This window comes from Calypte anna, chromosome 1 (genome assembly GCF_003957555.1).
Source record: "Calypte anna isolate BGI_N300 chromosome 1, bCalAnn1_v1.p, whole genome shotgun sequence".
Taxonomy (NCBI): Eukaryota; Metazoa; Chordata; class Aves; order Apodiformes; family Trochilidae; genus Calypte; species Calypte anna.
Genome location: NC_044244.1, coordinates 121,104,977 through 121,125,666, shown reverse-complemented (window position 1 = coordinate 121,125,666; position 20,690 = coordinate 121,104,977). Strand labels below are relative to the sequence as shown.

The window sequence follows — 20,690 nt, the reverse complement described above, 5'->3', positions numbered from 1 at the left end:
CCAAAGCTTCTCTCATATTAGACACCATCTAACATCTCCTTCCACTCCCTAAACATCTCAGCTGTGCATTTAGACTACTGCTGGACTATTTTTGGATGTTTACATAGCCCCTCTGCCATATATTTTAACCTTCTTACCCAACTACATTTGTCATTTATTTTAAAAAGCCTTATGAAATCAATACTAATTATTGCTTTTGGTATAATTCATCTGCCATTAACTTCAACATTTCCTAATTATTACTACTGGGCCTGAACATATAAGTTAGTAAACAGTCTTTATACTATTAACAGAGTCAGTATGTTATATAATTATTTTTTCCATGAAATTGTCATCTTTCAGCAGAACCATACCCCCCAGTCAAGATACAATTTAAGAAGCAAACTTTACAACTGGATAAATCAAGAACTATGAATGGTGTATCAGTGCAGGATGATGTTTTGAGAACACAAATAAGCAGACAAGACATCTGAACCACACCATTTAAAAATCATTATCTAGAAGTTGTAACATGCCAATGAGTAAGTAACTTAGGCAATAATTTAACCATGCACTGGAATTATAATTTAAATAAATTACCTGGATAGGCCTGAATTTTCTCCCAGGTAATTCCTAGTTTTCAACTAGTGAAACTTCCAGACTTATTCCACAACTTTTAAACACAGTTACTGGATTAATACAAAACACTCTTCCCCTGCTTTAAACCTTTTGAAGTAAAGTTTAGGATACAAAAAATATTTCAAAACACACAAGAACTTCCCCTGTTATTTAGTCATTAAACCACTATATCTGTATATATATATAGATATATGCACTTACACTCTGGTGTTTTCAAGGGACTCTGATCTGACAGAGCTCAAGAACCATGTGATCCTTGAATTGAATAAAGCTGTAACAATGCTTCTGGCTTGTTTCAAAGCAGCACAGGATATAGTATTCCCACTGAAACATTCATAACAAATTTGCTGTTTGCAATACAAGGCACTGCATGGAACTACATTCAGTAAAAGCCTTTTGAACTGTGCACAATCAAACCTGCTATTCTAAGCAGCAATGAGCTACACTGAGAAAAAAATCTGTAGGTCCACAGAAAACCAGTTTAAAATAGACCTGGAGAAGACCTTAAGAGGTCATCCAACCTATCAGCAAAGCACAATCAGCCGTTCCTACGATGTCACTCACAAGATGTTTATGTCTAAGCCCTTCTTAAATCTTCAGTAATGGAGTTTTAACAATCTATTCCAGTGCTGAACTAAAATGTAAGACTTTAATAAGATGTGAATTAATCACTTGTGTCCTAACTCCTGAGCCGTGAAGCCACACAGATCCAAAGCACTTACCTAAATCCTGACCTGATGTAAACTTACATTACGTAGCAGAAGTGAGCTATCATCTTACACTTCTTTAGCTCACAGAATATATTAAACACATTTTGCATATGCTATGTTAAAAATAGTACATGCAAGCATTAAAAAATGTTTTTTTTTTTAAAATCAAAAAAAATCCTAAGATACTTTTTTTTTATGAAACAGAATTACTACAAGTATTTCTTTCATGTAAAACTTTGTTACTCCAAGTTCCACTAATTCCACACCATTTATTCTAAACTTTACTAAGGTAAATTTGCTGAATATTAAAAAAGTAGCAGGACATAGAAACTTGCCTTTCTGTATACAACTGACCTCAGCTATAAACAATTAACTTGCTGATAGATCTTTTAGATACAAAACCAAACTTCCTTAAGTTAGGATACTTGGGCAACTTGCTGCTTTTGGAAACCCTACCTGCCTGACACTGCTACCTTCTTATCTAGTATGACTCAAGAGTACAGATTAATACAGAAAAGTAGTCCCCTTTCCTCGGCACTGGCATTTGTCCAGTTCTGTGCCAAATTAGCTCAGAAAAGGAACTAAAAAGAAGTTTGCAGCTCTCAGAGTTGAATTATCTGAATTAACTCAGCTTGAATCAGGCAAGTGCCACAGCATTATCCAAGATGCAAGACATATAGTATCATAAAATCTTTGTCTAGGCCAACAACTTTTCTGTAGCTAAAACAAGCTCCAACCACATATGTTCATTTGTTTAAAAAAAAAAACAAAACACTAAAACAAAAACAAAAAACCAAACAACAAACACAGGGAAACAATTTTTTTATTTAGTTCCCTGCCTATAGATGTGCTAAATTCTTATACTGAACACATCAATTTAGCAGCCTTAGTAGAAACTAAACAAAACAAAAAAAGCCCTACAACAACAAGCACACCACCTATTCTCTATTCATCCACTGCTCCAAAAGGGAAGAAAAAATTAATAGGTAGAAATCACTTTAATATATCCAGCCACTGCTCACAGACATTACCCTTAAAGTAACTCTAGCACCTGACAGTACACAAATCTTTTCTTGAGAGTGTATTTGCACAAGCAGGTAGGTATGTTTTACCATCACCACCTCCTGCAGTCCCTGGCCCACCAAAATGCCCAGTGCCTGGCCCTGGGCTTCTTCCAAAGTCAACTGGGGTGCCCATACATGGGAGTACATCCCAGGTCCTTCCCCCGTGAGCTGGGGGCAGCCAAGGGGCAAAGCAAAGGCTTTGTGCTGCAACTCCTTCCAATGCAGACACAGATTTTCCAGCAAGAATTGGTTTCTTATAATCTCTTTGCATGCTAAATGAAAAAGGCTGAAATTTAATACTGCAGCCAACTAAAACCCCATCCTTTTAAACTCATTTTGTCATTTAGCTATTTTAATAAATTCCACTAAGAAGAGACTAAGCTACAGAGCAAGTTTGCTATTTCCTAAAGTTCAGCACTTCCAAGATGACTGTACAACAAATGGCAACTGCTGGAAGACAGGAGTAGAAAGACTTCCCATGAAATGAAAAAATTGTTTAGCACACAAGTTTAAGTTCTTACAGTAACTAATTTTGGCAATCATGTTATGTAAGGAATAACATAATATTCACCATAATCTGATTATATTCTGAAACCACCACCTCTTGAGCCTGCACAACAAGAAAACTTTATTTTTCAAAGCTATGTTTTGCTGGATGTCCAAAGTCACAACAAAATACTGCTTCCTCCCATCTTCTGTAAATACTTACGCATGTTCAAAAAAAAATAATGCTTGCAATGAAAGTTTAAATGGAAGTTTAATTAAATAGAACCTCAAAAACTGCGTCACAAACCAGACCTACACAATAATAATAATGTATTTCGAGCGCACGTGCTACTTTTTGCACAACGGAATGGCTTCACTCAATAAATAATTAAAAAAGCAACACATTTCCACCAGAAAGACTTAGGCGGAGCATTAAGCATACCACCGGGGGTTCACTGCATCAAAGGGAACATATGGTAACTGTTACTGATAAGAATGAGCTAGCAGTAACTTCGTGGTTGAGTCATTGTAGTAGGTCTCTGGGAATCAGAGTTCGTCTCTTCTAGAAAAGAAAGATGTTAGATGGAGTCACTAAGCTGTTGAGCCTCACTTTCTCATCTGTAACAGGATTTTTTCCCCCCCTTCTCTTTCCAATGGATGAGGCATTTGACCTTATTTCAGTGACCATGGAGAGAATAAGTAGCAGTGTTATGTAAGTAAGCATAGAGCACAATATTTTAAGTAATCAATAATTTAAATTCATATAAACTTACGAATTCCTTGAGGAGAATTTAACTTCTTTGGGTTTACTGATTAAATTATTCTCCTCTTTCAAGTCACCAAGATCAAAAAAATCAATTGCAATGCTTTGCTCTTGTCTGAATAACTCTTAAAATTTTTACTATTTGAATACTGCTATGAGTTATATTAAAAAACAACCAAATAACAACAAACAAACAAAAAAACCCAGCAACTCCCAAACCATTATCTTGAATGAGTTCATAAAGTGGCTAGATCTGCCAACTGTCAAGACGAATCAACTCATTTAGCCAATATTTTTGATGTGCAGATATAATTAAATTCCCACCTTAGTCTATGCATCATTGTGAATATAAGTCTGGCATTTCAAATTACAGACAACTACAGTTACTGTGACAGATCACAATCAGTTCAGAGACAGCAGACATGCCTTTAAACATGTCAGTCTGCATAACATCTACTTGCTGTTACCATGTCCCAGCAGTGGTGAGAAATATTACACAGGCTATAATGTACAAAACAATTACAAGCTAGAGCTGTCAATCTCACAAAAAACCCTAATGGAATGATTCAAGAAGTCAAGCTCAACACCTTCCATGAGAAAATCAAGAGCTAAGGAGCACACACAGTTCAACAGAGTTAACCACCTACCTGCTCCTACCCCACCCAGCTGACAGCAGAACACCAGCACTATGTTACATAGTAAGAATGTGTTAACTGAAAAACAGTAAAGTTCTACCATTAAGGATCTGAAAAAGCTGAATTTAAAAAACCCACAGACCTAAACATCTTTCATGCAGATGATATGTTTCTCAGGATGGTATTTGCAGATCTGTAACATCTGTTCCTCTATCACAGTGGTTTGTGGAATACAGGGTACACTACCTATTTACATGGGAATTACATTGCCAATAGCCACTTTTAACCCAGTGTAAGAAAAAGTCACTCCACAAATCTGTGAACAATTCAGACTTCAGAGGCACTGCACTGACATCAGGTGTGTCTGAGAAGTGATGGTGGAGCACTGCTGAGAATTCTGCCTGTAACAGAGAGGCAACAAATACAAAATCCACATAGCTTGTTTCATTTGTGTGATTCTACTTTGGATTTGAATTGTTTACTTGTGTTTGATATACAAGAAATTAATGTAAATACAGCCTTTGTTCCTGAGTGACAGAAGTGCAACACTGATTACACAGACTTGTACAGCATGTAAAGAGACAACCAGAAGTATAACCTCATGGCTGCAGGTTGCAAATCATCTGATAAATTTCAGATCCCACGCCAGAAGGGACAAAAAATGTCAAGGTAATGTGAGAATAAAGTTACAAAGCAAAAATTACATTATACTAGATTCTTAAAGCATCAGTACAAGTTAAATGCTAGCACTCCTTGTCTCATGCAAGACTCAAGTAATTCTATATGCAGAAGATAAAGCAAGGAATTCTGCAAAAGAAATTCTTTCTGAATTGCAAATTTAGAGCATCTAAATAAAAACTCCTAGATAGATGCCACAAATGCTGGCCAGAAAGTCTAGCAAATGCCATATCCTGATGATGGCCAGCTCTTTCAATGCCAAAATTTGGCTGCCATGACTGTATTAATTCTCCTTCAGTTGACATTAATATGCATAGCTGGGAGAAGAGATCAAAGGATCAGGGTGGTTACTCAGGCATTCAGCTACAAACTCAAGTCATCAATACTTAATTTGCTTGAAAGCAGTTGAGTTAAAATAACAGGCACATTCCCACCATGAAAAACAAACCTATGCTAGTTATAAATCTTGAGTACACTTAGCCAATAAAAGACAGAATCATTGCACAGGCTTTACAGATGTGGCAATTTAAAAGACAAAACTTTTTTTTTAAAAACCAACATAGTATTCTATATAGACAAATTATTTTAAAATACTGAAATGACTTTACATATTGTAAAAGCTGACAGAGATGCAATGTGGTCAGTTTATAGCTGTAGTAACAGAAGTCCTGCAACTGATGTCTGAAAACTATAAAGCCTCATTTTATCTAAAAACTTTTTTTGTATTATTTCTTAAGGACCATGTTTAACAGATCTTATACTTAAATTGCAGCAGTTGTTAATGGTTAATTATACTGTCTTCCAAAGTAATGCTTGTTAAAGGTATGCTATTCCTTCTACTAAATTTGCTCTCACATCACAGCAAATCACCTCCTCAGAGGTATCACTATAAAAACAAACACAGGACTACACCAGGAAACAAATAAAATAATAATCCTATGTAAAAACTCAGAGTTTTTTAAGACAAGAAAAGCGTGTGAGCTGAGTTTTAAAGCTCAATAACTTTTAATTCCAAGTGGATAACACAGTGATCTGTCAGAAAATCTGAGAGGTTAGCAGAATGCTTTTCCTCACTCAGTGTTACAGCTGAAGACATAATTATTAGCAAACTATAACAGATATTGCAATGACTTTCCAGGTGGATGTAAAAAATACTTTTGTACAAGAATTCTCTTGCAGGATAGAGCCTGTAATTAAGATATTGCAGTGCTACAGATAAATACAACTACTGCAAACTGAAAATATAAGCTATGTATTTAGGTAATTTGTTACTTACTATTTTCACTAAAATATTTTTCCTTAAAAACTCATTTCAGGCAAGCAACCTTTCTAAGTCTACCTTTTTCCATTTGAAGTCCATCTGAGAAGCTTTTGCAGGTGCAGTCTGCTCTTTTCAAGAACTGAGTGCTTACTCCAGAGTAGGGCCTTCACGTGCAAACCCGTAACTTCAGTTGCCCTTTCATGTTTTCTTGGTGGTCCTACAATTTTTTTGGTGATAAAACCGGTGTAGACCCATGTCAATGTTAGTGTTTAACTATATATTTTTAGGAAGAGTTAAAACACACTTGTTTCAAAAGTTTGTGACCACTTTTTAAAATGAAAACATGCCTGAAATACACTACAACAAGTAACAAAATATAGTTACTCATGATCAAATACATATTTCAAATAACAATCTACCTCTCCAGCATATATATAATAATAGCACATATATATAACATATACATAGCATATATTATATATAGTATATATCATAGCATGTATATAACAATGCTAGCTTTCCAGCATATACACCACTATGAAGTTACACAGACTACAAGCAGTAAGCATGAAGACTCGACTGTCAGTTAAGATCTTTTCTCTAAACCATTCATCCAAGTGATTTTGCAGAAATATCTCCCCTGCCACCTTTCTCCCTCATCCCCAAGCATCACACTACTGTTGTAGTTACTCCCCACTAAAAAAAAATTACAACATTTAAGATCATCACTTCAGAAGTCAGTGAATAACTTAAGAATTTAAAAGACAGCTCTGCCTGTCAGATCAGAACTGTAGATCCTTCTGAACCCCAGAGATGCAGTCGCTTTAAGCAGAAGGAAGACAAGATCAGGAGGATAAATATTTCTGATACTGCAGAAACTTTGAGTTTGTCTCTTTCTCTTTGCTCCACTCACTAAGAAGTAAGCCCCTAACCTCGTGACTAATGGTTCCGAGATAGCCTGAGTCCGTGCTGTTCAAGATCAGCATCACTCGGAGCCGCCTGGCTGCGTATCAGCTGGAGCAGATTCAGGTAGAAGCTGCGCTGTCAGAGGAAGCTTTTTCTTTTCAGTCTGGTCGCGAACTACCACATGCACTGTGGGCTACTAGGGAATCACGGAGCAAAGCACAACTGACTGCGTAGGTGTAGTGTTTACATAGATTCAAATCAACACAGTAGTAGACTGTAGGAAAAAATGAAAATAACTGAAGGCATTTATGGCCTCGGATACAAGCGAATCCAGTTTCCAGCCGCCCTCATTACCCCAGCCCAGGAAAGCCGACACGCGTCCTGCCTAACAAGGACAGGAGCGCAACACCAACTCCCCGCTACCAACAGAAGGAAACCACCCTGCGCTGGGGATCTCAGGGATGTTCCCATAAACTCCGCCAAGCACAAAAGCTTCACCCAGGAGAAACGTCCCTGCGGTTTCCCAAACGCTTGCGAAACTGCAGACAACCTCATCCCGCTTAGATAAGGGGGCAGCGGCACCCGGGCGGGGACGGCCCTTGGCCGCCGCAGAGGGAGCAGCGGCACCGGGCAAAGCGAGGGCACCGGGCAAGGCCCCCGAGACTCTAGCCCCCCCCACACCCCGGGCCGCGCCTGCCGAGGCGGCGGAGCCGCCCCGAGAAGGGAAACTCGCCGTGACAGTAACCAGACACCGCGCTGGAACAAAAGCGCCCGGGTCGGCCGCCACCGCAGAAGCAGGTTACTCCCTCCCGGGGAAGGGGGCGGAAGGGGAGGGAGCGAGCTGGGAGCAGCCCGGTCCCGTGAAACACGCCCCGAGCCCCGGCGCGGAGGAGTCCCGGCCGGTCCTGGCCGTGAGTCAATGCCCCGCAGAGGAAGCGGCGCACAGGGGCCGCCCGGGCGGCAGGCGCCGAAGCTCACCCCCCTCTGCCCGTCCAAGCGGCTCTAGGGCTCAGAGACCCGCAGCGCCCCGTCCCCGCAGCGGGCCGCTACCCCCCGCTCCCCTCCCCGTACCACTCCCGCCCCGAGCGCCTGCGAAAGGGAAACTCAGCCCGTTCCTTGAGCGGCAGCCCAGATCCTGTCCCCTCCTCACAACTTTCCCCAAAACAACCCCCGCCCGCCCGCTCCCCCCCGCCCCGTACCTCGGTGCTGCTGCTCTCGGCCGCGCTCTCCACAGCCATCTTCTGCCAAGGGTCCGCCAGTTGCGCCAGGGGCATCTTCCCTGTCCGGCTCCCGCAGCCTTCACACTCCGCTTTCCCGCACCCCGGCGGCGAGGCGGGGGCGGCGAGGCAGACAACGAGCCCTCCGGAGGGCGCGGGACACCCTAACTGGATCTACCGGCGGCTCCTGCGGCGACCGCTGCCCGCTGCTGCTGCTGCTGCCGGCCGCCCGTCCGTCCGGCCGCCCGTCCTTCCGTCCGTCCTCCCGCCCCCTCCCCGCTGCCAGGCGGAGCCGCGCTTCCGCCCTCCCCCCGGCTCGCCGCTCCCGCCCGGCTTCCGCTCACAACATGGCGCCGGGGCTCTACCTGCGCGGGCAAGGGCGCCTGCGCACGCTAATGCCGGGTGGGTGACCCGCCGTCCCGGTTCCCCCCGCCTGCAGGTGCCGGGCTGGTTCGGTCCGGTCCGGTCCGATCTGCAGGAACTGGGGACAACGAGCCTGTCCGAGGCGAGCCTCTCCGCGGGCGAGAGCGCGGCGCTGCGGGAGGCCCGGGCAGGACCGGGTCAGTGGCGGGCGCGGCCATGCCATGGGTGGGGGAAGTGTTGGGTGACTGCGGGCGGGCGGGCGGCGCGATGCGGGGCCGGAGCTCTCGGAGGCGAGGCACGTCCGAACTTGGCCGCTCTCCGGCCTCGGTTGGTTTTGCCTGGGGTTGTGCAGGGCAGCAGCAGCAGCAGCAGCAGCGGCAGCAGCAGCAGCAGCAGCCGGGGCTCCGTTCTTCCTAGGGAGCGGCCCTGTGGGGTTTCATCCTGGGCCCTGCCGCTGCGAGGCTGAGCCGGGCCGGCCCCAGCGGGAAGAGCTCATTAGAGACCCCTTGGGGTGCTCGGATGGGGGCCCGGGGTTGCCGCTGCCCAGGAGGGTAGGCGGAGGGGAAGGAATGGTAGAAACGCAAAATTTGTTTGAATAAACTCAAGGGCGGATGGGGAGGCGAGTGAAGACAGGGAGGAAGATGTAGTGTTGTGCAGAGTATCATCAGGCAAAGCGGGAAAGGAGTTGAGATGCGGGAATTTGGTTTTTTAGCAATACCATTTAAGTTGCGGTTGGACTGAATGAGTAAGAGTGGCCTCGAAGCAGGAAAGTTATACTTCTGCTGGCTAAGAGACATGAAGATAAAGCTGTCAAAAAACCTCTTACAGTTTCTGAAAGCAGCCCATGTTTTACTTTTTATCCTCAGCTTTTAGCTAGTCTACCAGCATCTGACTTAAATAAATTCTGAGATCCATCAGTATATGCTCCTCTGCAAAATTCTTTTAAAATGTGGAGCACTCTAAAACCATCCTTCTGCAATGTTGTATGTGGTTTTGTTGATGCAGAAGAATCCTTGAAACATTAGACCGCATCTGAAGATGCGTACTGGTGTTAGAAACCTTGTCCTCAGAGCCAAGTTTTCTGGAGCTATGTTTGAGAAGGCAACTTTGTTCTCAACATCCCCCACTGTCCCAAAGCATTTCTAGATTTTGGCGGGCCACATGCTTTGTTCCATCCACGATAAAAGTGAACATTCTTTAAATATCTGGAATTTTTTCAAGGGTGGGAGTAATGGCAAGAGTGCTAGCAATTAAAAGTGCATTGTAATGAACACAAACTACTTGTGTTTCTGCTTGGTAGCACTTTTGATCCCACTTTGTATTCATGCAAGCATAAATTCCTATCTACAAAGAGGCATGAAGGAACGGATAGAGAGCTGCTCATAATGAATCAGACTTCAGGTGGTTCTACAGAGACTTCCATATCTGGAGTAAAAGGTCAGAGTTGAATGATCACTTGAAGCCATCACCACTGCCAGGAGAAGCAGTTGTGCCTTCCTCCCCTTGCTCACTGCTGTTCAGTCTGGCCCTTGCATCAGCCTCTTCTGAAGTGATGCAATTGCTTGTGCTGCCACGTGGTGAGTTAAACTGGGGAACAGATTTATGTCAAAACTATCCCTACCCTTTTAACCTTTTGTTTTCTTAAAACCCACTAACCAGCGCTGTCAAAGTTTTGAGTTAAAGATGAAGAGAGGTTAGGTTGAAAACAGGCAATTTGCAAAACTCTGGCCAGTTATTTGTGTGAAATTTAGAACAAGGTAATAGAAAACGGATCATTCAATAGTGCTTTGCAGCCTTTATGCTTAATAGGATAATATTAATAGCGAAGAATAATTTTTTTGTGGTGCCATCTACAGCAGGTTACTTCATTCTCAAACTGGTTGCTAGAATGTTGAATAAAAATGTTATATTCACTGCAGTCATACATTATGTGTTTGACACCCAAATCAAGACTTTTTAAAAAAATGCTTGAGTTCATTTAAAAATTCATTATGAAAAAATATTTCCTTCCATCTCTCTGGAAACATGAGTCCCTGTTCCCTCAAAGGGATAATTAGCTTTACATTACCAAAGCCTGAGCATTTATACCTGCATCAATGATACAGTCAGGTATGGATACCTGAGATGTGTCACTAGGGAGAAGAACCTGCGTAGCTGGAAGGTGGCAATGACAACAGAAAAAAACCCTAAACCTAAGCTTGCATTTAACATAGTCTTCTCAATTTATCTTTAAATGGTTAGACATCCTTCCTCTAAATAAAAACGGTCTGTATGTCCTCGTTTCATTTCATAGTTGTCTAGTCCTTTCCTGCCATAGGTAGCTATTCCAAATGACTTATTTGAATTACAAACTCTTAGGAGAGTGGCTGTCACATTTCAGTTTAGCATCTTTAAATCTTGTATGTTGGTCATCTTTTGTTTTTCAGTGAATGCGTTCTATGAATCCAGAAAAACAAGGGCAAACATCTTCTGCAGCAGTAAGAGGGCTGCAAACAACAGAAATCTGACCTTTTCTCAGGCACTGAAGTACAGAGGGTAGGCAGAAGTATGCTATTTTATTGTTCAGGGCTTTGAGTATTATCACACCACACATTTAAATTTTATAAAGGGGAAAGCTTCATCAGGATTTTAATAGATGCTCCTATTCAAGAACATACTTTAGGGCAAGAAAATTATCTGGAAATTGTCTCCGCGGGGAAGAGAAACATATCAGATGACTCTGGGAGATGCGGGGGATTCTGCCTTTCAGATCCTGTAAAGCTCAGTGTTGGTTGCTGAAGATATTTTGCCTCAAGACAGCAGCTTCTGTTTTTCATTCCTTTTGTCTCAGGTCAAAACCAGATTGTGCTTTTACCTGTGGCAGGAGACCTTTCCTTTTACCCTCTTCCTGTTGAGCACAGCCACCACTACTTGACTAGTGTCCACTAATAATTGTCTTAGTTGTGGGGGTTAATTTCACCTTTGCATAAGTGGTTGCAGTCGTGTTGCATCCACAGAAATGTTTTACATGTATTGCACTGGAAAATTTGATCATGTTCTTTAGGAGAAGGGTAGCATATGGCACTGAAATGACAGAGCAATATAAAATCGTGTTAACCTGTCATCATATGAATTAGCTGGGTTTCACAAGCTGCACCATTCTTTGATCTCACTTCTAACAAGTCTCTCTGAAATGTCACCTTATTGAAAGGGAGACATCAGCTTCATAGGACTTATCTGTCTTTCCCCACGGAAGGCATCTTCATGTGTGAAGAGCAGAAATTGGGGAAGCTTCCTTGTAGTTGCTGGTATCTAATGCTTTGTCTAGTACCTGCTTACTCTTTGCAATAAAGGTAGAATTCATAGCAGTTAGTAAATCACCATAGTCATACCCAAAAATTAGCTAATAAGTATAAAGGATTAATTTGCTAATATTACTATCCAAATAATCACAGAATTGTCTCAGTTGAGAAAGACTTCAAAGGTCACTGTGTCCAACCATCAACAACAAAACCCACCAATGCCCACTAGAGCATGTCCTAAAGTGCCACATTACACTTTTTTTTTTTTTTTTTTTTTTAGTACTTCCAGGGATGATGAGTCTTCCCTGGGCAGCCAGTTCTAGCACCCAACTACTCTTCCAGTAAATAAATTCTTCCTAATATCTAGTCTAAACCACCCCAGGTGCAGCTTCAGGCCATTTCCTCTAATCCTGTCATTTATTTGGGAGAAGAGACCAACACCCACCTCACCACAACCTTCTTTCAGGTAGCTGTAATAATATGTAGGAGCTTGAACTTGCATTTTTAAAATACAGATAAAAGGGGGGGAAAACAAAGCAAACTATGGCAACAAAACCCACAGTCCAAGTCATCTAGAAAGTGTAATAGTGTTTTTGGTGTGAAAAATGCATTCAAAAAATGTGAAAATCAGTTTCAAAAAATACAACTGGGGGTGTACTGGGGTGTATAATTTGAATTTAACACACAAGAAAATACAAATATACAGTTACTGTCCAAATTTACATGGGAAAAACCTTCTAGGAGTTAAACAAAATCAATACTGTTTGTTTGTATGTATACAGTAGTTGCAAAGAGTCTTTTACTCTCAAGGCACCTGCATTCAATTCCTAGTAGATCACAGAGGACAACTGTAATTTAGTAAGTCAATATAGATGAGATTCAACTAAGGATGTTTTCAGAAGAGTGAAGAGGCCTTGATTGAAGAACTGTTAATACATCCTGCCAAAATAGACTAAGGAAGCCTTAGTGCTAATTAGAACTGGTTGCTCTGTGCTTTATAGTTACAAATATAATGAATGTCTCCCTTAACCTGCTACTGAATTTTGTTGATGTTTGGAAAGCAGACAAAGACCCGAAGGAGAGAGCGCTGCAAGAAGTTTCCAGTTGGTGTGAGTTGACATAGCAGAGGTACCAGAAGGATTTGACATATGAACAAGGGTTAATTAGCTATAATCAGTAATTTAAAAGGGACAAACTGAAATGAACGTATGTCGTGTATTAAGACTTAATCTGACCTTTCGAACAACATCTGCTGAAGGGTGCTTTTACCACTACAGGCCCCTGGATGATGAAATTGTACAAGAATGCAAACATTTCCTACAATTTCCTTTGGCAGGAGCTTCTTTGAAGTACTGATCCCGCAAGTGTAGTAGATGTGATAATGACAATAAGACTACATATAAATCCTACATATAGTAGAGATACTATGTCTGACTCACCACTTAAAATGAGCTTTTCTGGATGTATGTATGTGTACATAAAATTGCACTGAAAGAGTAAAGCATAATGGATCAGCCTCGATGGTATTACTGTTCTGAGTTTTATCTGTGGTCACTATACTAGCAGGAAATACTGTGCCTGTGGTTTCTACATCCTGAGTGGAAATCTGGAATTCAATAAAATATGGTCTCATTACAGCATACCTGTCTCCAACATATGTTCTCATTTTAGTGGTTCTGTACGTACAGATAGCTCAGATTTATTTTCTGAATGACAAAGCTTATCCTGTTCCCCACAGAGTATGAAAAACCTTTTACTGAGCTTTGAAATATTACACAGAAACCAGCCATCAAATACTGAATACAAGTTGTCACCCTGTTACAGGGGAACATTGAAGAGCAATGATCAGAATTCCAGACTGTGGTATTTTGAGACAAAAAGGAAACAGAATATGAAGAAGGATCAGTCTCTGAGGGGTAGGTTTTTCCTGGGTTTTATATATTAACACAGCATAGCTGTTCACACAAAAAGAAAAAGATACAAAGGTGATAGATGTATAATATATTATATTATACAAGACAGAATAGCAATAACAAACTTTTCAGCTTCACAAGTCACTGCTATAAAACACACTAGGCCTAGCAGAGGGCACAGCATTATGTGCACCTTACCTGTCTCCTCCTGCAGATTTAGGAGTTCAATGTCCCCTGCCTTTCTGTTATTCTTATCAAATTAAGTCTGATTTAAAGTCTACTGACAAGCAAAGCCTGGTTTATTGAGCATGTTCAGCATCTGACCTTAATACCTCAATTTCCTGAATTTATGCTCTCCTAATTAAATCGTTAAAATGTCCTCCCCCCATCCCTTGGTCTCTGCAAAAGCTTCCCACCAAGTAATCTAAAAATCTTACTCTTCACTTCCTTTTCTGAGCCAAGAATCCCTTTTGAATCTAGAAAGCTTTACTTTCTCATCCCTGACCCATAATTACACTCAACAGGAATCTCCTGACAGAGATAACAGCTGTCCTTTATCCTGCTTGGCAACACCTGATCTTCATTCCCAGCAGTCTGCTGATCTTTTTCGAAGTACCTTCTGTTGAAGTTATCAGACCTAAAAATACAGTTTGCTATCTCTGCTCGTTTGAAAGACCCAACTGTTCTATCAAAACAGTTCACTTGCTCTTTCCCAGCCTCTCACACTTGTGCCTAGCCTCTTCCCCTGTAGGGAACTAATCGGTGCCATTCAGAGGAGGTCCCAGGTTTGTGAACATGTCCATGTTCTCCAGTGATCAGTAAAATTTGTCAGATCATCAAATGAAAATCATAAAGGACTGTAAGTGTTTATATTCTACACCTGGCTGTATATATGTAGTATATTCCTCATATCCCTGTATGTCTGCCATTGCAATGCAGCTGCAGAAGTCCTGCCTTGAGTCCTTGTTCCCTCATAGAATCATAGAATTGGCTGGGTTGGAAGGGACCTCTGAGATCATCAAGTCCAACCCTTGCTCCACTACCACCGCAGTTCCCAGACCATGGCACTGAGTGCCACATCCAGTCTCTTTTTAAATCTCTCCAGGGACAGAGAATCCACTACTTCCCTGGGCAGCCCATAGTTCAGATATGTGATGGATTCACACATCTCATGTATTGTTTATACATGTGACTTCTGTGAAAAAAGAACTTCATTAATGGCTGACTTACCCTGAAGTGTTTCTCTACCACTCAGTGTGAGATGAGGGTTGGCAGAGTCCCTGCAGACACCTTTCCTTGTGCCCCATGGATGATTTACTGGTGAAAAGGTCTCTACTCTGAATATGGATATTTCAGACCCCCAGCAATCATGCCATCATACAATGACACAGTTCTACAGTGAGTCGAATTCACTCCATTTCCATCACCCAAAGAGCTTACTTAAGGGAGGTGTGGCCATGCTGGAAGGCAGGTGAAAGGAGGGAAAAGAAACATGTTTGCTAGAACAACCCTGTCCTCATTGTGGGTACCACACTCTGTCCCTGCTGTGTGGCCCCACTTTGTCCTATTTGATGGAGCAAAGACACTGTCAGGGCCTTGCTCAAGAGTAACCAGCTTTGCCAAAAGGGGTGCTAAGATGAGACAGCGACTGTGTTGCAGAACAGCTGAAGGCTCTGTTAATAGGGCATGGAGTTTGGGGTTGCAAAAAGGTATGTATATGAAAGGTGAGCCAGAAACTGTAAGTCTGTGCTGTCTGAGCTGTAACAAGTTGTGGGCTCTTAAGCTAAGATGTGGTGCAGACTGGACTGTTAGATTGGGCAAGATACCATAGGTAGTGGAGGTTGTGGAAAATTTTTGGCTTGTCGGTCATTAAGTGAAAAGGAAAGTAATGAAAGATATGGGAGGAAATGGAAAGGGGAGACTAAGAGATGGATGTTTAAACAGCAAAGGAAAAAGAACAGAACAGTTCAAAAGAGGATTTAAGGAGCAGTTATGTTGTGAAAATGAATAGCCAATTAATCCGATATAAGAAATTTTGTGTCAATATTTGGTGAATCACATGCAAACAGAAAGGCTGATGTGTTAACAGTGATAAACCATAGAGATGTTCTAAGCAACTGTAGAAATCTGCCAATATTTTCTTTTTTAGAGTCACTCAATACAAGATTAATGAAACAAAACAACCATTCAGTGTCTTTTTAAATCCATTACAACCAGATAAATTTTCCAATGTCTTCAGCTAATGTTTGCAGTAAAAAGCAAATTTTCATCTTATAAGTGGGTCTACAAGTTAATAGAGTCTTTGGTATTACATCACTGCAGACAGTAGAAAGGATTAAACGAATTGTCAGGATTATATTCCTCCTCTAGTGATTTGCTTTCAGCAAAACTGAAGCTTTGTCTAACTTCAAAGAGGCTATTTTAAAAATCACAGTTTTCAGGAAGGAATGATGTTCTTTTGCCTGCTTCACCAGAATGAATGCTCTTCTACTGCACACATTTGAGCTGCTTGCCCTGGTTGAACAAAAGCTACAATGAGGGCTTTGCTCAGTGTTAACAGTGTTCCCGCAGTATTTCACTGTCTCATTCTTTTGTGCTTTCTAGAGCTACTGCTAATTTCATTGGTTAAGAGAGAGTGTAAATTGCAGTAAGATGGCTATGTCCAGAGAGAGCTGAATCACTGTGTTGCAATGATTCTTTAATTATTAATTGCATTGGTACAGATATTTTTTATTTATTTAATAGTTTCTCAAGACAAAGAGATCCTTTATGAGCTCTTTAAAGCACCACTCATCTATATGACAAAATTTGTCCATTTTTTTTTTCCACAGAAACCCATTTTACATTGGTGACATATCAACGCTTTTGTTTAAGGAGTTACATTCCACATTGGGTTTATTTTTCCTTGGGGACAAGCAAGAAATGTCACTAATTTCCTTCTAGCCAGCTCTGACTGCCTTTTCTCAGTCTTCTTAATCCTCTGTACATTTCTTCTTCACCATTTTGTCTTCTGAAGACAGACCTGGTTCTCTTAACTTCATTCTTCTGTTTCTTTCAAGTTACTCATCCTTCTCACACTACTTCACCTGGCCCTTGGTGCCAGAAGAAGCAGGTCACCTGCTCTCCCGGCAGTACATTGAGTGGATCTGAGGTGCTTACAAACCTCACCTACACCTGTATCCTCACTTAGCACATCTCCTCTTCTCCGCCCTGTCATCTTTATTTTTACCTATCTCCTCATTGCCTGTGATGCAGTCAAAACTTTGCTTCCCCTTTTCACACCTAAACCCTTTCTCCTAATAACTTCCCACTTGGCATTCCATAAACCTCTCTAATCCTCCGTGTCAAGTCATCAGTTTCTCATTAAATTGTGTACCTTCTGGAGCTGAGTATTTGCAATTCAGCATTTCCTGCCTGTTGCCACTGCCAGGAGTTGCAGTCCCGCTGCTGCAATGTTCTCACCACCTCACGTCACTCACCAGCAAAGCCAGACTGCTCACTTCTCTCATGGCATTTCTGCACCTTCACTTCTTTCTGCTTCTTAGTCTCTTTCTCAGCTTTGTGGCTCAGCAGAACTCTGTCCTGGCGTATGTCACTTTTCTCATTTTATCCTTTAACTTGTCCATGGTTCAGTATCCTTCTGCATCGTCTTTCCTACTGCTTCTCAGCCTCATCCATTTTTTATGTCACTTTGTGCTTCAGGCTTTTCTCTTAGAAAACCCTTCTCTTCCACAAATCCTCTTGAGTCTTCCTGTATCCACCTTAACACTGTCTCGCAGCCACTGTCACAGAAAGTGTGTTTTATTCCAAGTTAGAAAACTCTTCTAAGCACTGCTTTTGTACTGTCAAAAAACAGAAGCTTTTCCGCCTCCACTTAAAAAGTAAGGAGAGTGCTTGAGGGAGAGATATTTTTGCAGATGTAGAGTCACATTTTATATTGTCTTCTGAGGCTGACAGGATGGGCATCTGAAGACCAACACACTCCATATAAAGTAATTTTTGGACATTTTGGCAAATGGTTTAAACTCTTTTCTGTTATATTTAGGTGCAATTCTAAAGTATTTGGATGAATGGTTCCCACTTAATATAAGGCTAAAATTTCTGTAAACCTTAAGTGTTGGCGCTCCCTAAAGAAAGAAAGTAAAAACTTTTATTTAGTTACAAGCCTTTGAAAAATGCATAAATACATTTAAGCATGGAATAACAATTGCAAAAAAATACCTAATTTGAGAGAGTGGGAGCAAAGTGAAAATGCTGGGAGTAGGCACAAGAAAAAGTTAAGCTTCTCTTTCACTCTTTTATGCTTCTCCTTTGCCAGTGCTGTGGAGACTGAAAATAACCACTCTCAGTCATGTCATCACCATTAGAGGCATGGTGTCAGCCTAATTTGTTTTCTGACTTCACCAGAGGAAGTAGAATCTGACTGCTGACTCACTTGTTGGGTCTGAAATAAAGTAGTTATGTTTATGCCACCTATTTGGCCACGAGTTTGGGACTTAAAATATCCACCTCCTTTTTTGGAGGTACAGGTACTCTTATTCATGAAGGGAAAAGTTAAGGAGTCTGAAATAACTCTGTACTTTGTTATCATAGAGAAGATGTTGTCTAAAGCAGGAATATATAAGATTTTTCAAGAGCTGCCCTACTGTCAACAGTTTTCTTCTTTCATACTAGGCCAGGGTGGTGGTCTGGTTGTTTTCCCTTAACCTCAGCCTCAGCATCAGATGAAGCACCAGTGATATCACTAAGCACTGGTTTTGCTGCAGATCCCTCATTCGGATGCTTTTATTTTTCTTTCTTGGCCTGCTTCCTGATGTCTCTCTAAGTTGAAATGAAGAAGTCTTGTGGAAAATCCGCATGCAAAAGGACCCTTTTTTGCCCGTTTCATTATCCTTTGTTTTCCATGTACCTGTGAGTTTGGGCAGAATTTCTCTTGCCCAGAAATATTTTTGATGTCTCCATTTACACACATTTTGAAGAAAAAGGAAAAATAGCTGCAGCTTAGTTTGGACTAGCAAAGTAGCAGCAAATGGCAACTTATCCTGACAGAATTCTTTTTTTTTTTTTCTTTCTTTTATATAAGTACATGAGGGTCAGATCCTCTGCTGGCAGCAGATGAGAGGAGTTCTAGCTCCTTCAGCCTCTTTGCATCTTCTGGGGATTTTAGCTTTGACTGCCACTGACTCAAGCAAGCAAAGTGGAGTTGTGTCCATAGTTGAAAGATAAGGCATATTTAAATGCAATGAATGGCTCTGAGTATTTAGAGAAAGGAAGAACACACACAGGAAATAATAATAATAAAAAAGATACCGATTGTTTCAGTCATGTGGTTTTCCTCAGGATGTTTGAATAGTGTTGCCTTAGTTTCAGTTTATTTTTCTGTAATCCTTAGTGCTATTTAATATCAGATATAATATTATTTTCTTCCTTCAGCTTGTTTGTTCTTAGTTCCTCCTTCTAGAGTTTTGGTTAGGAGATACTTCTAGCTAATTTTTTACCCTTTTTTAAGATGCAGGGGGAAAACATGCTGCCATATTTTAAGAATTTTATGGCCTCAGTAAATAATTTTTTAATTTGTCACACTTTTAATCATATGTATGCACTTTGATGACAGAACTGTGTCGGGGAAAGCAAGGAATTCTAGGAACTGGTGTGACAACAACATTAACCATACCCTATTATAACTCTTTTCTCTGGGATTAATTTCAGTTGCAGAATGTATCTTCTTATAAAAAAACTGTGAAAACTAATGGCAACATTTAATTTAAATATGAGTGGAAAGGTAATGTACTACTATATTAAAACAATGAATACAATTCTTTTCCCACTGAAACCATAGGCATAATTCAAAGAAATACCTACAGGAGCAAAACTCAATTTAACTTTTAAACTTTCATTTTATAATGGCAATGTGCATCCATAGAGAACTGCTGCATAGCATCTGTCAACTTAGGAGCTGGCTATATAACACAACGCATTTAAAAGTCATTGTCTTTGTACTCAACATCAGATGCTGGCTTTGTGGGCATTTTTAGAATGTTGTGGAGATGACTGGCATCCTAATATTGCAGACCATGGTAGTCTAATTTAATCCTGCTTTAGGAAGCCCCCTAGATTTATGCAGGATGAGGAAGATTTGCAATTACTATCTTAGATGTTTCTATCTGGATTAAATTGACTACACCAACACACACACATTTTTTGTGAAAACATCCAAGCATTTCTTTTGCAGACTGTAATGATTAATGAAAATTAATGAATATTTCCTTTTGTTCATGGACTTGTAAAGGACTTCAGCTTGGACCAAAAAAATTTCCATGCTTCAAGGGATGTGTGTCATAAACTGGGAGAGATTTCATGTTCCACCCCACAGCATCATCTAAACAGTTTGTGCTTAGCCTTGCTTTTTAAACTCTGCATTCATTTTGGTGAACTCTTTACATAAACTGGTCTGCATCCTATAAAAAGGATTATGCTTGTGGCTTTTGAGAGGCAAAGACCATTGAAAGCTTATGGAAGTATTGTCTGACGAAGAACCAAATAAACTGTAAGTTAGAAATCTCAGGATTTGAGCCAGAGAAAGCTGAAGTAAATAATTCCTCCAGTTAATACTGGAAGTAACTTAGCTTGGTACAAGCTGAAGGAAATTTCAGATAAAGAAAGATTATCTGAAAAATAAAAAATTATAGACATTATAAGGAAACAGCACTATAAGAAGTAGGAACTCATCCTTCTAGATGGATAGATGTTTCTTAAGTTGTTCGAAATAATGTGTTAGTACTTTGTCAACCATAA

General features: G+C 40.8%; 1 protein-coding gene and 1 long non-coding RNA gene across 3 annotated transcripts in view; one reads left to right on the top strand and one right to left on the bottom strand.

The window, feature by feature from the left end:
* RPS6KA3 (ribosomal protein S6 kinase A3) overlaps positions 1–8,595 on the bottom strand; it is a 75,594-nt gene extending 66,999 nt beyond the window's left edge. Inside the window, exon 1 of one of the 2 annotated variants that reach the window (XM_030444748.1) lies at positions 8,321–8,595. In XM_030444748.1, coding sequence (XP_030300608.1) covers positions 8,321–8,395 — 75 coding nt within the window. In that variant the 5' untranslated portion in view covers positions 8,396–8,595. The remainder of the gene's footprint in view (positions 1–8,320) is intronic. The other variant, XM_030444757.1, reaches the window with a different exon arrangement.
* An 80-nt stretch (positions 8,596–8,675) lies between these two features.
* Positions 8,676–20,690, top strand: part of LOC115598994 — an 81,464-nt gene continuing 69,449 nt past the window's right edge. Inside the window, exon 1 of the long non-coding RNA XR_003988063.1 lies at positions 8,676–8,898. This is a non-coding gene — a long non-coding RNA (uncharacterized LOC115598994). The remainder of the gene's footprint in view (positions 8,899–20,690) is intronic.